Genomic DNA, 13,280 nt, shown 5'->3' with positions numbered 1-13,280 from the left:
TGCTCACGCTGCTCACCTGCTGCCGTTGTCGCCGCCGCCGCCGCCGCCGGGGCTGGATGGGGGGCCGAGGCCAGCCGGTGGCACCCAGAAGACAGAGACGCGGCGGCGGCGACGCCGACACCCGCAGGACGAGCGTCTCGACCGGCCCGCGAGCCCAGGGAGGAGGCGGCGAGGCCCGGCGTCCGCGGTCTGCGCTGTAGAGAAGCCTCCACCGCGGCCGCGGCCGGGTCCCCCTGAGCACTCGCCCCACAGGTCCCATCCACCTCAGGACCCCGCGTTGCGCGATGTTCAAGAAACTGAAGCAAAAGATCAGCGAGGAGCAGCAGCAGCTCCAGCAGGCGCTGGCCTCTACTCAGGTACTATGGCCGCCGCGATCGCCTGGTTCCCGACAACCCTTGACACCGGCTCGTGGGCAAAGGGGAGCGGAGGTTCTGCCCTGACCCTTGACTTCTAACCAGAGGCCTCCCCCAGGCAATGAGCTCCTCCGTGAGTCCTGGCCCGGGTCCCCCACCCCAGAACTCCGTTCTGGACAGTAGCTTGGGGGTGGTTGGGTTTGTGACACCTGACCTCCTAATTTACCCCTGATGCCCAACCTGGTCTGAGAAGTGAGAGGAGCTCCGATCTTGCATGATTTTTGACCCATACAGAAGGTTTCCCCCAGGCATCCGAGACCCCCAACTCAGGAGTGAGGGCGGGATGGGAAAAGCAGGAACCTGCGTAATATCTGACCTTTGGACTGAAGTCCCCCCGTCTCATCCCCGACCTGAGACTGAGTACGGAGGGGCTCCTGGCCCGTGACAGAGTCTTAATTCCAAACCCTGGTCCAGGGCGTGAGGGCCGGGGGTCGAGCCATTCCTGGCCGGGCAGCTTGCAGAAGCGCTGGACCTGAGAGAGGTGGCGGCGTGGCCGGCGTCCAGTGCCCGAGGCTGTCACGAGTTCGTCACTTCGCATAACTGGGTTGATCCGGGACGGGCGGAGGGGCGGCCACTGTGGGGCCCGGCCGGGTTTGCGCGCGTCCGCAGCTCGGCTCTGCTTCTTCAGGCGTCTTGTTAATGTTTGTTTTTCACGAATGCTGTTGCTTCAGGAAGTGACAATTTCTAGGAAAAGGGAGGCGCGTTAGTAGTGTTAATTTAAAGAGGCAGAAACAGCCTCCTAAGCAGCTGTGAATGTGTGTTTTGGTGCCGGCAGCACGTGGTTCTTTCAGCGATGAGGAGTCTGCTAAATTGCTTCCCAGCCTTTCTAAGTCTCAACAGATTTAATTTTAGAGTGTCTACACGAAAAGCTGGGTTTTGACTACTTGGTAGGCATTTCTAAAACATTTTAAACATAACATTTATCTTATACAACTTTAAAAAAACTAATGACTAATAACTACTAAATCAAGCATCTATTGCATTGAATTTATTCTGAAACTGTAAATTGAAGTTTATTTAAAGCTTCTGTAGAGTGAAACAGTGGTTGAGGTATATTAGAATATCGTACTGAAAGCTTGTTCGTTCTCCCAGTTCAGTTCAGTCGCTCAGTCGTGTCCGACTCTTTGCGACCCCATGAATCACAGCATGCCAGGCCTCCCTGACCATTCTCCCAAGGGAATTGTAAATAGTGATTAAGATTTGGATACTCAATATATTACTTTGAATACTAAATATATTACATTTACTGTGAGCTTTTAAAATTTCACAAAATACTGTTAATTTAAGAAAGAAAGAAAAAATTAAAAAATGAGGTAGAGGTGAGGAATGTGGGGAACAGGCAGGGCAGTGAATATAAGGGACTGTACACGTATCACTGATTCAGGATGCCACCTCTCAAAATTCTAAGAGAATCCAGGATGTATTAAGGAGTTAGCCACATGGGATTTCACTTCAGTGTTGTTTTTAATAGGTAAAATGTGGCCAAAAATATTTAGCAGTAGAGACTGGTCAGATAAGCTATGTCATATAGTTGGTTATTATGCAGCCTTTAAAAAACGCCAACATTGATTAGGTTCTTACTGTGCTAGGTATTTTGCTTGGGTTATTTTGTTTCATTGTCACGTAAATCTACAAGGTAGAATCTTTCATACCTGGAATGGGCTTCAGAGAGATTAAGTAACTAGCCTAATGTCAGACAGCTAGAGTTAGAGCCCACAGAGAAGTAGGCTCTAACTTGTATTATACAGGACAGATTGAAAACCAGCGTGTAAAGCGTGATCCCAGTCTTGTGGGGAAAGTTTGACACAGTGAAAATAGTTTAAGAAGGACATGCCCCAAGCTGCTGGCTTTTTATTTGTAAATGTTGTCTTTTTTTTTTTTTCTTGAAAAAGAATTACTATTGATCTTGAATGAAGAGCGGTTGTCACGGTTGTTGTTCAGTCACTAAGTCCTGTCTCACTTGTTTGCGTCCCCGTGGACTGTAGCTTGCCAGGCTCCTCTGTCCGTGGGATTTTTCAGGCAAGAATACTGGAGTGGGTTGTCTTTTCCTTCTCCAGGGGATCTTCCCAACCCAGGTATTGAATCTGTGTCTCCTGTTTTGGCAGGCGGATTCTTTACCTTCTGAACCACTTGGGAAACCTGAGGTTGTCTTTAGAATCATGGTAAAACAGCTAGTTACAGGTAATGCATTAGGGCTCCCAGTTCCTACGGGTTGATGACTCTGGTAAGACAGTGTGTGTGGAGCAAGAAATAGCACTTTGTGTACAGAAGATTTAAAACGATCCTTTTTGATGACTATATATACAGTAACTATATGTATGTGTCTATATAGTGGGTATATATATGTATAGATATAGTGGGTATATATGTGTGTATATATAGTAGATAAATATATACATTTATCTAGAATGTAAAAGTAAATTGTCAGTGATCAGTTGCTGATAGAAACTTGATTCTTTTCCTTGTCTAGATCCTTAACTATTCAGAACCCTTCAAGTTGAGAAATTCTGGATTATTATTTTTAGAGTTAAGGATTTCTTTCAAGCGTGAATTAAGCAAAATAAATATTTTTGGATGGGATAATCGTTTTGTAACAGATAAAACATGTCCTTGTTTTCTCATGCAAAGGATCCTGAATTTGTATAATATTATGTCTTGTTTTTTGAACATAAATTATTTTGTGTTGAGGGTGCCATACCCTCAGGAATTTAATGGGGTGTGAAAGACAATTTGCTTTTACCTGCTCAGGAGGATTTGTTTGTTTATTCTTGGTCTAGTTTTCCTGATTACTTTGTAGCCTCCCTTGCTATCTGCCCAATGTCTATCTTCTTCCAGGTTTTAAATTGCTTTGGGCTTTAAATCAAGAAAAGACTCTGAATTTCTAAAATTTTGTGTAAAATAAAGGCAAGTACCTAAGGGGTTCTTTAATGCATTTTAGTGCATTAATACAAATTGAGACATTTGTTTTGAGATTTTGGAGACCCTTGTTTACGTGTTTCCTGGTTCTTAGCTTGATTTCTAGAGGGGAGATTGATTGACAGGAATGTTTCAAATAGAGTGAGTCTTCAGGTATTGATAGTTCTGGGATAAATGAACCATTTACATCACAATACTTGCAAAACTTTTCAGTAATAGTAATAACGATAGTGTTTGTGATATTAATACTTTGGGGTTCCTTCAGTTTTTGAAAGCATTCATTAAAAGCAAGACACCGTTTTGTAGTCCCCAGTCACTTCTCTTTGGAGCTGAGATTATTTGAACCCTTCTTTATCAAATATTATTTTAAGTAAACATTTGGTCAACTCTGACTTTAAAAATAAAATTAAACAATTTCAAATCAAGTTTCACTTAATTTTTTAACAGCAAATATATATACTTAGATTTTTAAAATCCTTAGAATAAATTTGATAAAAATTAATAAAGAGTAATATAGGATACTTTCTAATTTCTTAGGATGTATATATAGTGCTGTGAATAAAAAAATATTTTTTTAACATTTGCAGCCCTTTTCAGATATTACTAAAACTTAATTATAAAAAGCACTGGCACAAATGGACTATTTTGTGATTCCACTCGTGTGAGGTGCCTAGTCGTTGTCTGTGGCTGCAGAGAGGAGGGGGAAATGAGGAATTATCGTTTAATGAGGATAGAGTTTCAGTTTGGGAGGATGAAGAAGTTCTGGAGATGGCTAGTGGTGACGGTTGCCCAACAGTGTGAGTATAATTAATACCACTGAACTGTCCACCGACAAATGTTTAAAATGGTGACTTTTATGTTGTGTATACTTTGCCACAGTAAAAAACAAAACAAAACATTGTGGGCTCACCCCAAACTTGCAGGATTATAATTTTTTAGAGCGGGGTCGCAAAATAATAATTTGTGTAATAGGAATTAAAAAAATTTTACAAACAGGGAAAAGAGCCCCTTTCTGAAGGAACATAGTCTTTTTATAAATGTCACTTGGCAAAATAATTATCCTCAGTCTAAAAATCATAGCTCCCAGAGAGAAGCTTTTAGATTGGAAGAATCAGAGTGTCTTGAGTGTTTATAAATCTGTATTTTGATCAGGGAGTGTATAGTGGCTATTTCTATTGCTTTATATAGAATATACATTAAGTTCTTATATTTTAAGTAATAGAACAGTTCTTGTTTATGTGATAATCTGTGTGAAACTTGAATAAGGTAAGGGTTGTACAAAGTTCTTTCATCTGCCTCTGAGTTTGATAGGAAAAACTGGAGGAAAAACTTCTGAGAGAAGCTTTGTCTCTTGAGCTTATTGTGATATTCAAAGACCTTAAGACATAGATGCAAATTATATATAACTTTACATCCCACCAAAGCTGTGAGCAACTTCAGAAGCATCCTCCTGGGCCCAGGTTAGAAAGCAAGGCTGGAAACTTCGATGTAGAACTTCAGTTAATGTGTTGATAAAGGTCCTTAAAAATACAGGATTTTAACTAACCATTTAGTTTCTTTACCTCCTAAATCACAAAATATTAGGAAGATGTTTTCATTTACGTAAACATTTACTTGACTAGCTACAAAATTCTAGGTTGAAAAATTTCCCTCAGGCTGTTGGCTCTATTTCTCCCTAATCTTCTAGCATCCTGTGTGCAAATGAAAAGTCTGATTGAAACTTGTTCTTTTCTGTATTGGTGGTTAACTTGATCTTTGAATCTTTTCTCTTTCCCTGATGCTAAAAAATTTCTAGTTTTTTCTTTGCTTTTTTTTTTTTTTTAGTCTCCCCCTTTTCTTTCTTTAGTAAATCTTATTAATCTTTCTAAATAAATTCTCTGTATATCCCTTTCCCCTCTTTTGATATATTCCTTTTCCCCTGTTTATTCTATTGCTTTGAAAGATTTCTAATTTTTATTTCAGCTGCTTCTGTTGAATTTATTCTAGTCATCACATTTAATTTCCACAAATTAACACTAGTCAACATTGGGGAATTATTTTTACCTCGGTGTTTTCTTGGTGCATTGCATGTATTATCTAAATTAATACATGAAATAATAAAAGGTATGGATTTGTATTATCCTCGTTTTACAGATAAGAAATTGAGGCCAAGGGCAGTTAAGAAAGTTGTCTGTGTAGACAGCTAGTACCACCCAACTCAGTGATAAAGCTGAGATATGAGCCCAGGCAGTCTCGCTCTAAAGCCCATTCTCCTAACCTCTGTACTTTTAGTTTTGTTTTGTTAGCAGCAGCTTGTGGTTTAATGGAAACTAGAGCTTCTCAAAACTCTCCCAGGATGTTATGTATTATATATACATGCATATTTAAAGTCTGTTCCTTGATTTATCAGATTGTTCTTGGTTGTTACACTTGTATGTATTCATACTGGTCATATTGTTTTTCTTTTTTTGAGAAAAATGTCTTCTTGTTATTAGTTGTTCGTTTATCTTTATGAAGACCAGGTGGGTGATTTATTATCCAAACCTTCTTAATGAATGGGGACACTGGTAATTATCTTGAAACTTAAACTGACGTGGACTGGGCAGGACTGGGATTGCTGTGGTGAAACTGGGGTGTGTTTTTATCCTGCTGCTTTATGGTGCCAGCCTCTGCAACTGGAGCCCTAGCTTCTCCAAGGTGTTACTCATTGTATTCGGCTGTTTCTTTTGTCTGGAGAAGTGTTTGGGTTGAAGGAGGCTGACCCCGTGTACCTGTTTGTTTCACAGACCTGAGACACGTTCCTGAGAGTAGTAATCTCCCCGTCTAATGTATAAAACTGATTTTTGCCCCCTGTTGCAATAAGTATCTTTTGCCTCTCCCAGAGCCGCCCTCTGTGTATGTTTGGAGTTATGGCTCCATTGCCCTGACTTCCTCACCAATTAGAATCCTTTTGCCTTTGTTCTTCAACAATTTGTTTTCTTTCTACTTATGATTTTTCCCTCTCTTGTTCTAGAGTTTTAGTTTATCTGCTTTTCTACTTTTTTTTTTTTTTTAAACCTTCATTTCAATGGGTTTTTGGGAGGAAGAAAAGTAAGCAGTGTTCAGTCTGCATTCTTGTACTGGAAACATAATTACCAACCACTCTTTGCATAGGCATGCATTTATCTTAAATATTTGTCTTTTAAATTATGAATTCTTAACAAATGCACATTTCTTAGATTAGTAAAGATATCTGATTTTTCTATTTTATTTATTTTATAGAATTATTTGACTAAGTTAGCATGGATGATGTTAACAATAGCTAGTGTCTAAAATGTTGGGAATAACATCAGTTCACTTACGATTTAACTATTGGATGAGATTTAGGATGAAAAATAGATCATCTTTTAATCTATGTATTATGCTTTTAAATTATATGGGGTACCTTTTACTGGATATGCTAGATACTCATGATTTTTAAATAAATGTTTAAAATGAAATTTTACTTTTATTTTTGTCAACGTAATACATTCTGTAGTTTTAAAAGATAAAGTATTGCTAAAAGACTATTATGCTAAAACAAAACAAAACACACAGGCTACTCCAGCCTCTCAGCTCTGTCCTCAGTGTTCTTTCTGGAGACTTTAGGATCTTCTCTTGTTTTCTGAAATTTTATGGTGAACGTGCCTTTGTGTAGATTTATTTTTGCATTGTGCTTCACTAAGTATGGTGATGCCTTCCCTCTCCTTTGTTTTTTCTTTTCTATTCTGGAAAGTCAGTTAGTTTTTGTACCTTCAGGATAGATTCTCTTATTTATTATTTTTTACCCTTCATGGTCTATTTTATTTATTTGTTTTTTGTTCTATTTGCAGGGGAAGTGTGGGGTCTTACCACTGGACCACAGGGAAGTTCCTTTTTTGTACTGTTTTTGAGAGTTTGCTTCAATTTATCTAATTCTTCAATGAGTTTTTTGTTTTCTTTATTTTTTGAAGTATAATCTACAATGTTAATTTTCAGTTGAATTTTTAATTTTTCCTACTCTGCTTTTAAATTTTCCAAAAGCTATTTCTTACTGTCTTTTGCTTTTTCATAGCATTGCTCTTGCTATACTGATATATCTTTAACATTAAAAAAGAATTTATTTATTTTGGCTACACCAGGTCTTACTTGTGGCATGTGGGATCTTTAATTGCAGCATGTGGGATCCAGCTCTGACCAGGGATCAAACTTGGGTCCCTTTGATTGGGAGTGTGGTGTCCCAGCCACTGGGCCACCAGAGAAGTCCTCTGATGTATCTTTTATAGGTCGGATTTTTTTCTTTTGTTTTGAAGATTTCTTTTAATTTTTTTGGGGTGGATTTTGTTGTTGTTGGCTCTTACATAGGAAATTTTCTTTACTGACTGCTCTGGGGTATCCATATTTAAAGGCGAGACACTAAAAATCTGATGCTATCTGGAAGTATCATGAGATCAACACTGGGACTCCCTGCTGGGTGATAGGCTGCAATTGTTTTTATTATTGGGAGAGATATCTACCTCTTGATAACCTGAGATCTTTAAGATGTCATTTGATTTCTCCAGTGAAGCCTTTTGTTTTTTGGGCAAGGGGTGCCAGGTTATAACCCTGGCTGCTTCAGAAGCAGTGTGCTAGGGGTTCCACTCTTCACTGTGCAGAATATCACCTAATTAACCCCTCTAGGTTTAGTCACACACTTTGCCCTTCACTCCTGTCTTACTGTGCTTGGTTTCATCCAGGTTGGAGCCTCCAAAAAAATAAACTTTTGGTTTTTCAGAGGCTATGTAAGGTGGGACCAGGGACATGGGGATCTTCCCACCAGTTTTTCTGATTTTGGTCCTGCCTCTTAACTTCTTCATTATAACTTGCATTGTAACTTTGAAGTCTTAAATCTTTTTAGGGCTCTGGAGATGAAAATAGGCTTGCTTCTTATCAGTGTTCCCTTCTCCATGGGGTTGTAGTATCCTCAGCTATACTATCACTTTGGTATTCTTTTGTTCACACCCATTCTTCTGAAAATTGGTTGAAATTTAACTCTTTGGGTGGTGGTTTAGTTGCTAAGTCATGTCCAACTCTTGCAACCTCATGGACTGTAGCCCTCCAGGCTCTTCTCCTCTGTCCATGGGATTTCCCATGGCAAGGATACTGGAGTGGGTTGCCATTTCCTTCTCCAGGGAATTTTCCTGACCCAGTTATTGAATCCAGGTCTCCTGCATTGCAGGTGGATTCTTTACCTTCTGAGCCACCAGGGAAGCCCCAACTCTTTTCAAGGGAGAGAAAAATAAGAAACTTTGGTTCACCTACCATTTTTTTCTTTTTTTACCTACCATGTTTTTAACTAGAAGTCTCCTTAAGTTACTTTTAAATGAGTGGGCTTCACTATATTAAAGGGCTGTTTTTGAGAGGTGAACATTTATAACATAAGCAACAATATTTCATTTCTGGCACTACATTTAGACATCAGGATGTAGAAGGTACTTTACTAAAGACATAATGGAAAGTTCAATAATTTTGATAACTAGTAGATAAAGGCTTATGTGACATATTAACTCCAGGTTACTTTGGCCATTCCTTTATAGCTGGGGTGTCAGGTAGATTGGCAGAGACTTTCAGGAGTACGTGGTGAGGAGGAGTCTATGGCTGTGTCCTTTCTGTGATTTGGTTACTTGTGGGTGTGTCAGGGAGAAATGAAGCCAGATGTTAGGCTTGTGTAAGAGTGCCATTCGTCTACTTGGGGTATAATTTGAGAAGTAAATAGTGTCAAAAGGCTTCTGGGCAGCCAAAATTTTAATGTCCCTAACTTCATATTTCATAGTTAATGTAAGTTATTAATAAGGACAGTTTAAAAAAATCCCTCATTTAGAATTTCCTTATGTTTATTTTGTCTGCAATTCTGTTAGATGTAGTTATCTAGTTTCTAAACTAGTAGCAGGCTAAAACATGGAGAAAATATACAAGTAGCATATTCACAGGAATGACAACTGACCTAAAAAATACTGAATTAAGTTCAGTTTCCTTTAATCTTTGAAAACTAGAATTAGTTGATTTCAGAAAGGTGTAGATTCAAAGTGGTTAAACCTTATTGTTATCACCAAACCCCTTCAGGTATCAGTAAGATTTAACCATCTTGAATTTATAACTTTAGATACTGTATCTATCTGACAATTCAACTGTCTTGAATACAGTAGTTCTTTATAGGAAAACTCTCAGATAATAGAGCCCCAATGGAATAAACTTTGATTAACATAGTTTTGACTAACAGAATTTCTCAGTAATACGAATATCTAAAATTTGTGTTGTTATCTTTAGAGTGTACTGTTCAGCCTAAGCTTAATGCTTTTCAGTGTCTAATTTTTTGGTATAGTTAAAATATATTAGATACATTTGATGTAATAGAGATTTAAGAGTTAGTGGCTATGTTTATCAACATTGTTCTTATACAGACACAATGGTATGGTGAAAGCAGTTCGGGTGGGTTGTGGAATCAGAGGATTGGGATCAACTTTTTTTTTTTTAAATGAAGGAATATTTTGGGTCAAAATATGGCATCTTAGGTCGTAAAGATGAAGATTCTATAAAATTTTTGTTTTAGAAGTGTCTGTGCGAAAAGAATGTTATTGTTGTTTAACTGCTTTTCTCAATGAAAAAACTTTGAGAAGCAGTGATCCAGAGAGTAGTGGGGAAGTGGATGAAGGACTCAGAAGAACTGTGCGCCAGCCCAGATCTTGCAGCATGCACCCTGATCCAACCACATCAGCATTCTCAGCTTTTCACTTTCTTGTCAGGAAACTGGGGATAACTGTCCTCCTTCCCTTGCAGGTTGCTTGTGAGAATCAGAAGAGAGGGTATTTGACAGCATTTGTTACTGTAGGATGCTTCATTTCACAGAGCCTGCTAGGGTGCTGTGTGGGTGTCGCTTTCTCCGTGAAGGGAAGATGTGGTCTCTGTGCCATGAGGATGAGAGGCAGTGAGAGTGTGAGGGGACCAGATGACGTCTGAGCAGAGTCTTGAGTGGGTAGTGAAAAGTCATGGTGTTCGCGGCTTACTGTTCCTAAAGGTGACTGTGTTAGTTTCCTGATGTTGAGTAACACATTACCACAACCTTACTGCCTAATAACCCAGTTGCTCTTTCACAGCCTGTGTGTCAGAAGTCTGGCACGGCACAATTGGCTCCTCTGCTCCGGGTCTCACAAGACTAAGATCAAGTTGTTGTCCAAATTGTGTTCTCACCTGGCGGTGAGGATCCTCGTCCATGCTCGCGTGGTTTTGGTAGGATTTAGTCCTTTGTGGCTGTGGGAGAGAGGTCCTTATTTCTTACTGTCTTTTGCTCCTGGTGCTGCCCACAGTTCCTCACCTCTTGACCCTCACAGGCCTTTGCTCTCCTTCAGGATTGCAGGAGTACATCTCTGCTTTCTGCCCCCACTGCTGCACTCTGGACTCATTTGAAGGGCTTGTGTGATTAGGTTGGTCCCATTCAGATAGTCTCCTTTCTCTGAGTTAACTTAGAGTCAGCTGAGTAGTAATCTTAAATATACCTGCAAAATCCTTTTTGCTCTGAAAGGTAAGATCATCAGGGCGATGATGTCTCATATTTGCAAGGTGAGGGTGATTTCAGGTCATCTTCGAATTCTGAGTACCACAGTGACTAAAATTTTTTTTTCTTATAATGAAGTTGAGGGCTAAGGTCAATTAATAATCAGTTGGCAATAAAAATATTGTGAGCCTGGATATAACCATCGGGTTTCTTGACAAATAGCTTAGACATCTGTCTTCAGATTTCTCATGACTGTGAGGATTAATTAGAGCAAATTTAGTTTGAAGGAATGTAAATCCCTATATATTTTAAAGTAGGGATAACTGTTAAAGATGCAAGACTTTGGGATAAATACTCAAGTACAGTTAGTTTTTTTGTGTGTGCATATTTTCATACTTTACAGTCACATCCATTCCCTCATGTGATTCTTACTTTTGCAACTCCAGAGAAAGACCTACAAACCATCAGGCCAAGCTTGGCCATGTGGTACTACTTTTCTGAGGGCAGTGTGTCTTAGAATCTATACTTTAACTTCATAAACCCCAACATTTGATTTTGCTGATTATTCCAGGGCTGATGAGGCTCCAGTTGAAGATTAGGGTCATATGAGAAAACATCATGCCAATTAAGAAGTTTCACAGTAGAGGTGCACTTTTCAAGTGATTTGGAGGTCCTTGTCTGGAGTAGCCCTTTCTTGGCATCTGGGTATTTGGAAAGCTGAATTATTAACCCCCCAATTTTTTTGAGATGTTGGAATCACGGCAGAGAGGGTTGGCTAAGAGTTACTTCCTGTGGCCTAGTAAAACTAATTACTTTCCTAACTTTTGCCCTCTCAGTAGCCCTTTTATTAAAGGAGATACTGCATATAACCGTATAAAAGGAGATACAAATGGAGCTTCTCCCAGTCATATTGGTAGTGTTTGAAACATCTAGAGTCTTTGAAGCTGGTATGGGTTGAAATTCATGGCTATGGGTGGGAAGGGTTATTACATTTCCCTCTACTTCAGTGAGAATTATTTCTGAAGTGTTCTGAATATTTGTGATTTAGTTTCAGCCCTAGATAAACACTGTCCAGTGACTACTTTCCTTTCCCATTTTCTAAACACAGTGTTGGCTTCTAGTCATACATTTTTTGGGGACTTCCCAGGTGGTGCTGGTGGTAAAGAATCTACCTGCCAGTGCCAGAAACACAAGAAATATGTGTTGGATCCCTGGTTCAGGAAGATCCCTTGGAGAAGGAGATGGCAACCCGTTCCAGTATTCTTGCCTGGAAAATTCCATGGACAGAGGAGCTGGGCAGGGCTGCAGTCCATGGGCCACAGTTGGACACGACTGAGTGACTGAGCACACACAAGCACACGTAAGTTTTCTCAGTTCAGTTCAATCACTCAGTTGTGTCTGACTCTTTGTGACCCCATGGACTGCAGCACTCCAGGCCTCCCTGTCCATCACCAACTCCCAGAGTTTACTCAAATTCGTGTCCATTGGGTCAGTGATGCCATCCAGCTATCTCATCCTCTGTTGTCCCCTTCTCCTCCCGCCTTCAATCTTTCCCAGCATCAGGGTCTTTTCAAATGAGTCAGTTCTTCGCATAAGGTGGCCAAAGTAATGGAGTTTCAACTTCAGCATCAGTCCTTCCAATGAATATTCAGGACTGGTTTCCTTTAGGATTGACTGGTTGGATCTCCTTGCAGTCCAAGGGGTTCTCAAGAGTCTTCTCCAACACCACAGTTCAGAAGCATCAATTCTTCGGCACTCAGCTTTTTTCAGAGTCCAACTCTCACATCCATACATGACTACTGGAGAAATCATAGCTTTGATTAGATGGACCTTTGTTGGCAAAGTAATGTTGCTGCTTTTGAATATGCTGTCTAGGTTGGTCATAACTTTCCTTCCAAAGATCAAGCGTCTAGTAATTTCATGGCTGCAGTCATCATCCACAGTGATTTTGGAGCCCAAGAAAATAAAGTCTGTCACTGTTCCCACTGTTTTCCCATCTATTTGCCATGAAGTGATGGGACTAGATGCCATGATCTTAGTTTTCTGAATGTTGAGTTTCAAGCCAACTTTTTCACTCTCCTTTTTCACTTTCATCAAGAGGCTCTTTAGTTCTTCTCTTTCTGCCATAAGGGTGGTGTCATCTGCATATCCGAGGTTATTGATTTTTCTCCTGGCAGTCTTGATTCCAGCTTGTGCTTCATCCAGTCCAGCGTTTCTCATGATGTACTCTGCATATAAGTCAAATAAGCAGGGTGACAATGTCCAGCCTTGACCCACTCCTTTCCCAATTTGGAACCCATCTGTTGTTTCATGTCCAGTTCTAACTGTTGCTTCTTGACCTGCATACAAATTTCTCAAAAGGCAGGTCAGGTGGTCTGGTATTCCCAACTCTAAAAATTTTCCAGAGTTTGTTGTGGTCCATACAGTAAGGCTTTGGCATAGTC

General features: G+C 39.9%; 1 protein-coding gene across 4 annotated transcripts in view; it reads left to right on the top strand.

Annotated features, from left to right (window-relative positions):
* The first annotated feature begins 224 nt into the window (after positions 1 to 224).
* The window catches only part of GOLGA4 (golgin A4), a 107,252-nt gene continuing 94,196 nt past the window's right edge, over positions 225 to 13,280 (top strand). For all 4 annotated transcript variants that reach the window (XM_055414660.2, XM_055414659.2, XM_055414658.2 and 1 more), the window contains exon 1: positions 225 to 356. In XM_055414660.2, the coding sequence (XP_055270635.2) occupies positions 285 to 356 (72 nt within the window). In that variant the 5' untranslated portion in view covers positions 225 to 284. The remainder of the gene's footprint in view (positions 357 to 13,280) is intronic.

The sequence above is a fragment of the Moschus berezovskii genome, chromosome 24, assembly GCF_049115385.1.
Source record: "Moschus berezovskii isolate FMDL1 chromosome 24, NW_MosBer_1.0, whole genome shotgun sequence".
NCBI classification, from domain to species: domain Eukaryota; kingdom Metazoa; phylum Chordata; class Mammalia; order Artiodactyla; family Moschidae; genus Moschus; species Moschus berezovskii.
Note: the sequence above shows the minus strand (reverse complement) of the source record. Positions and strands in the feature narration are given on the sequence as shown.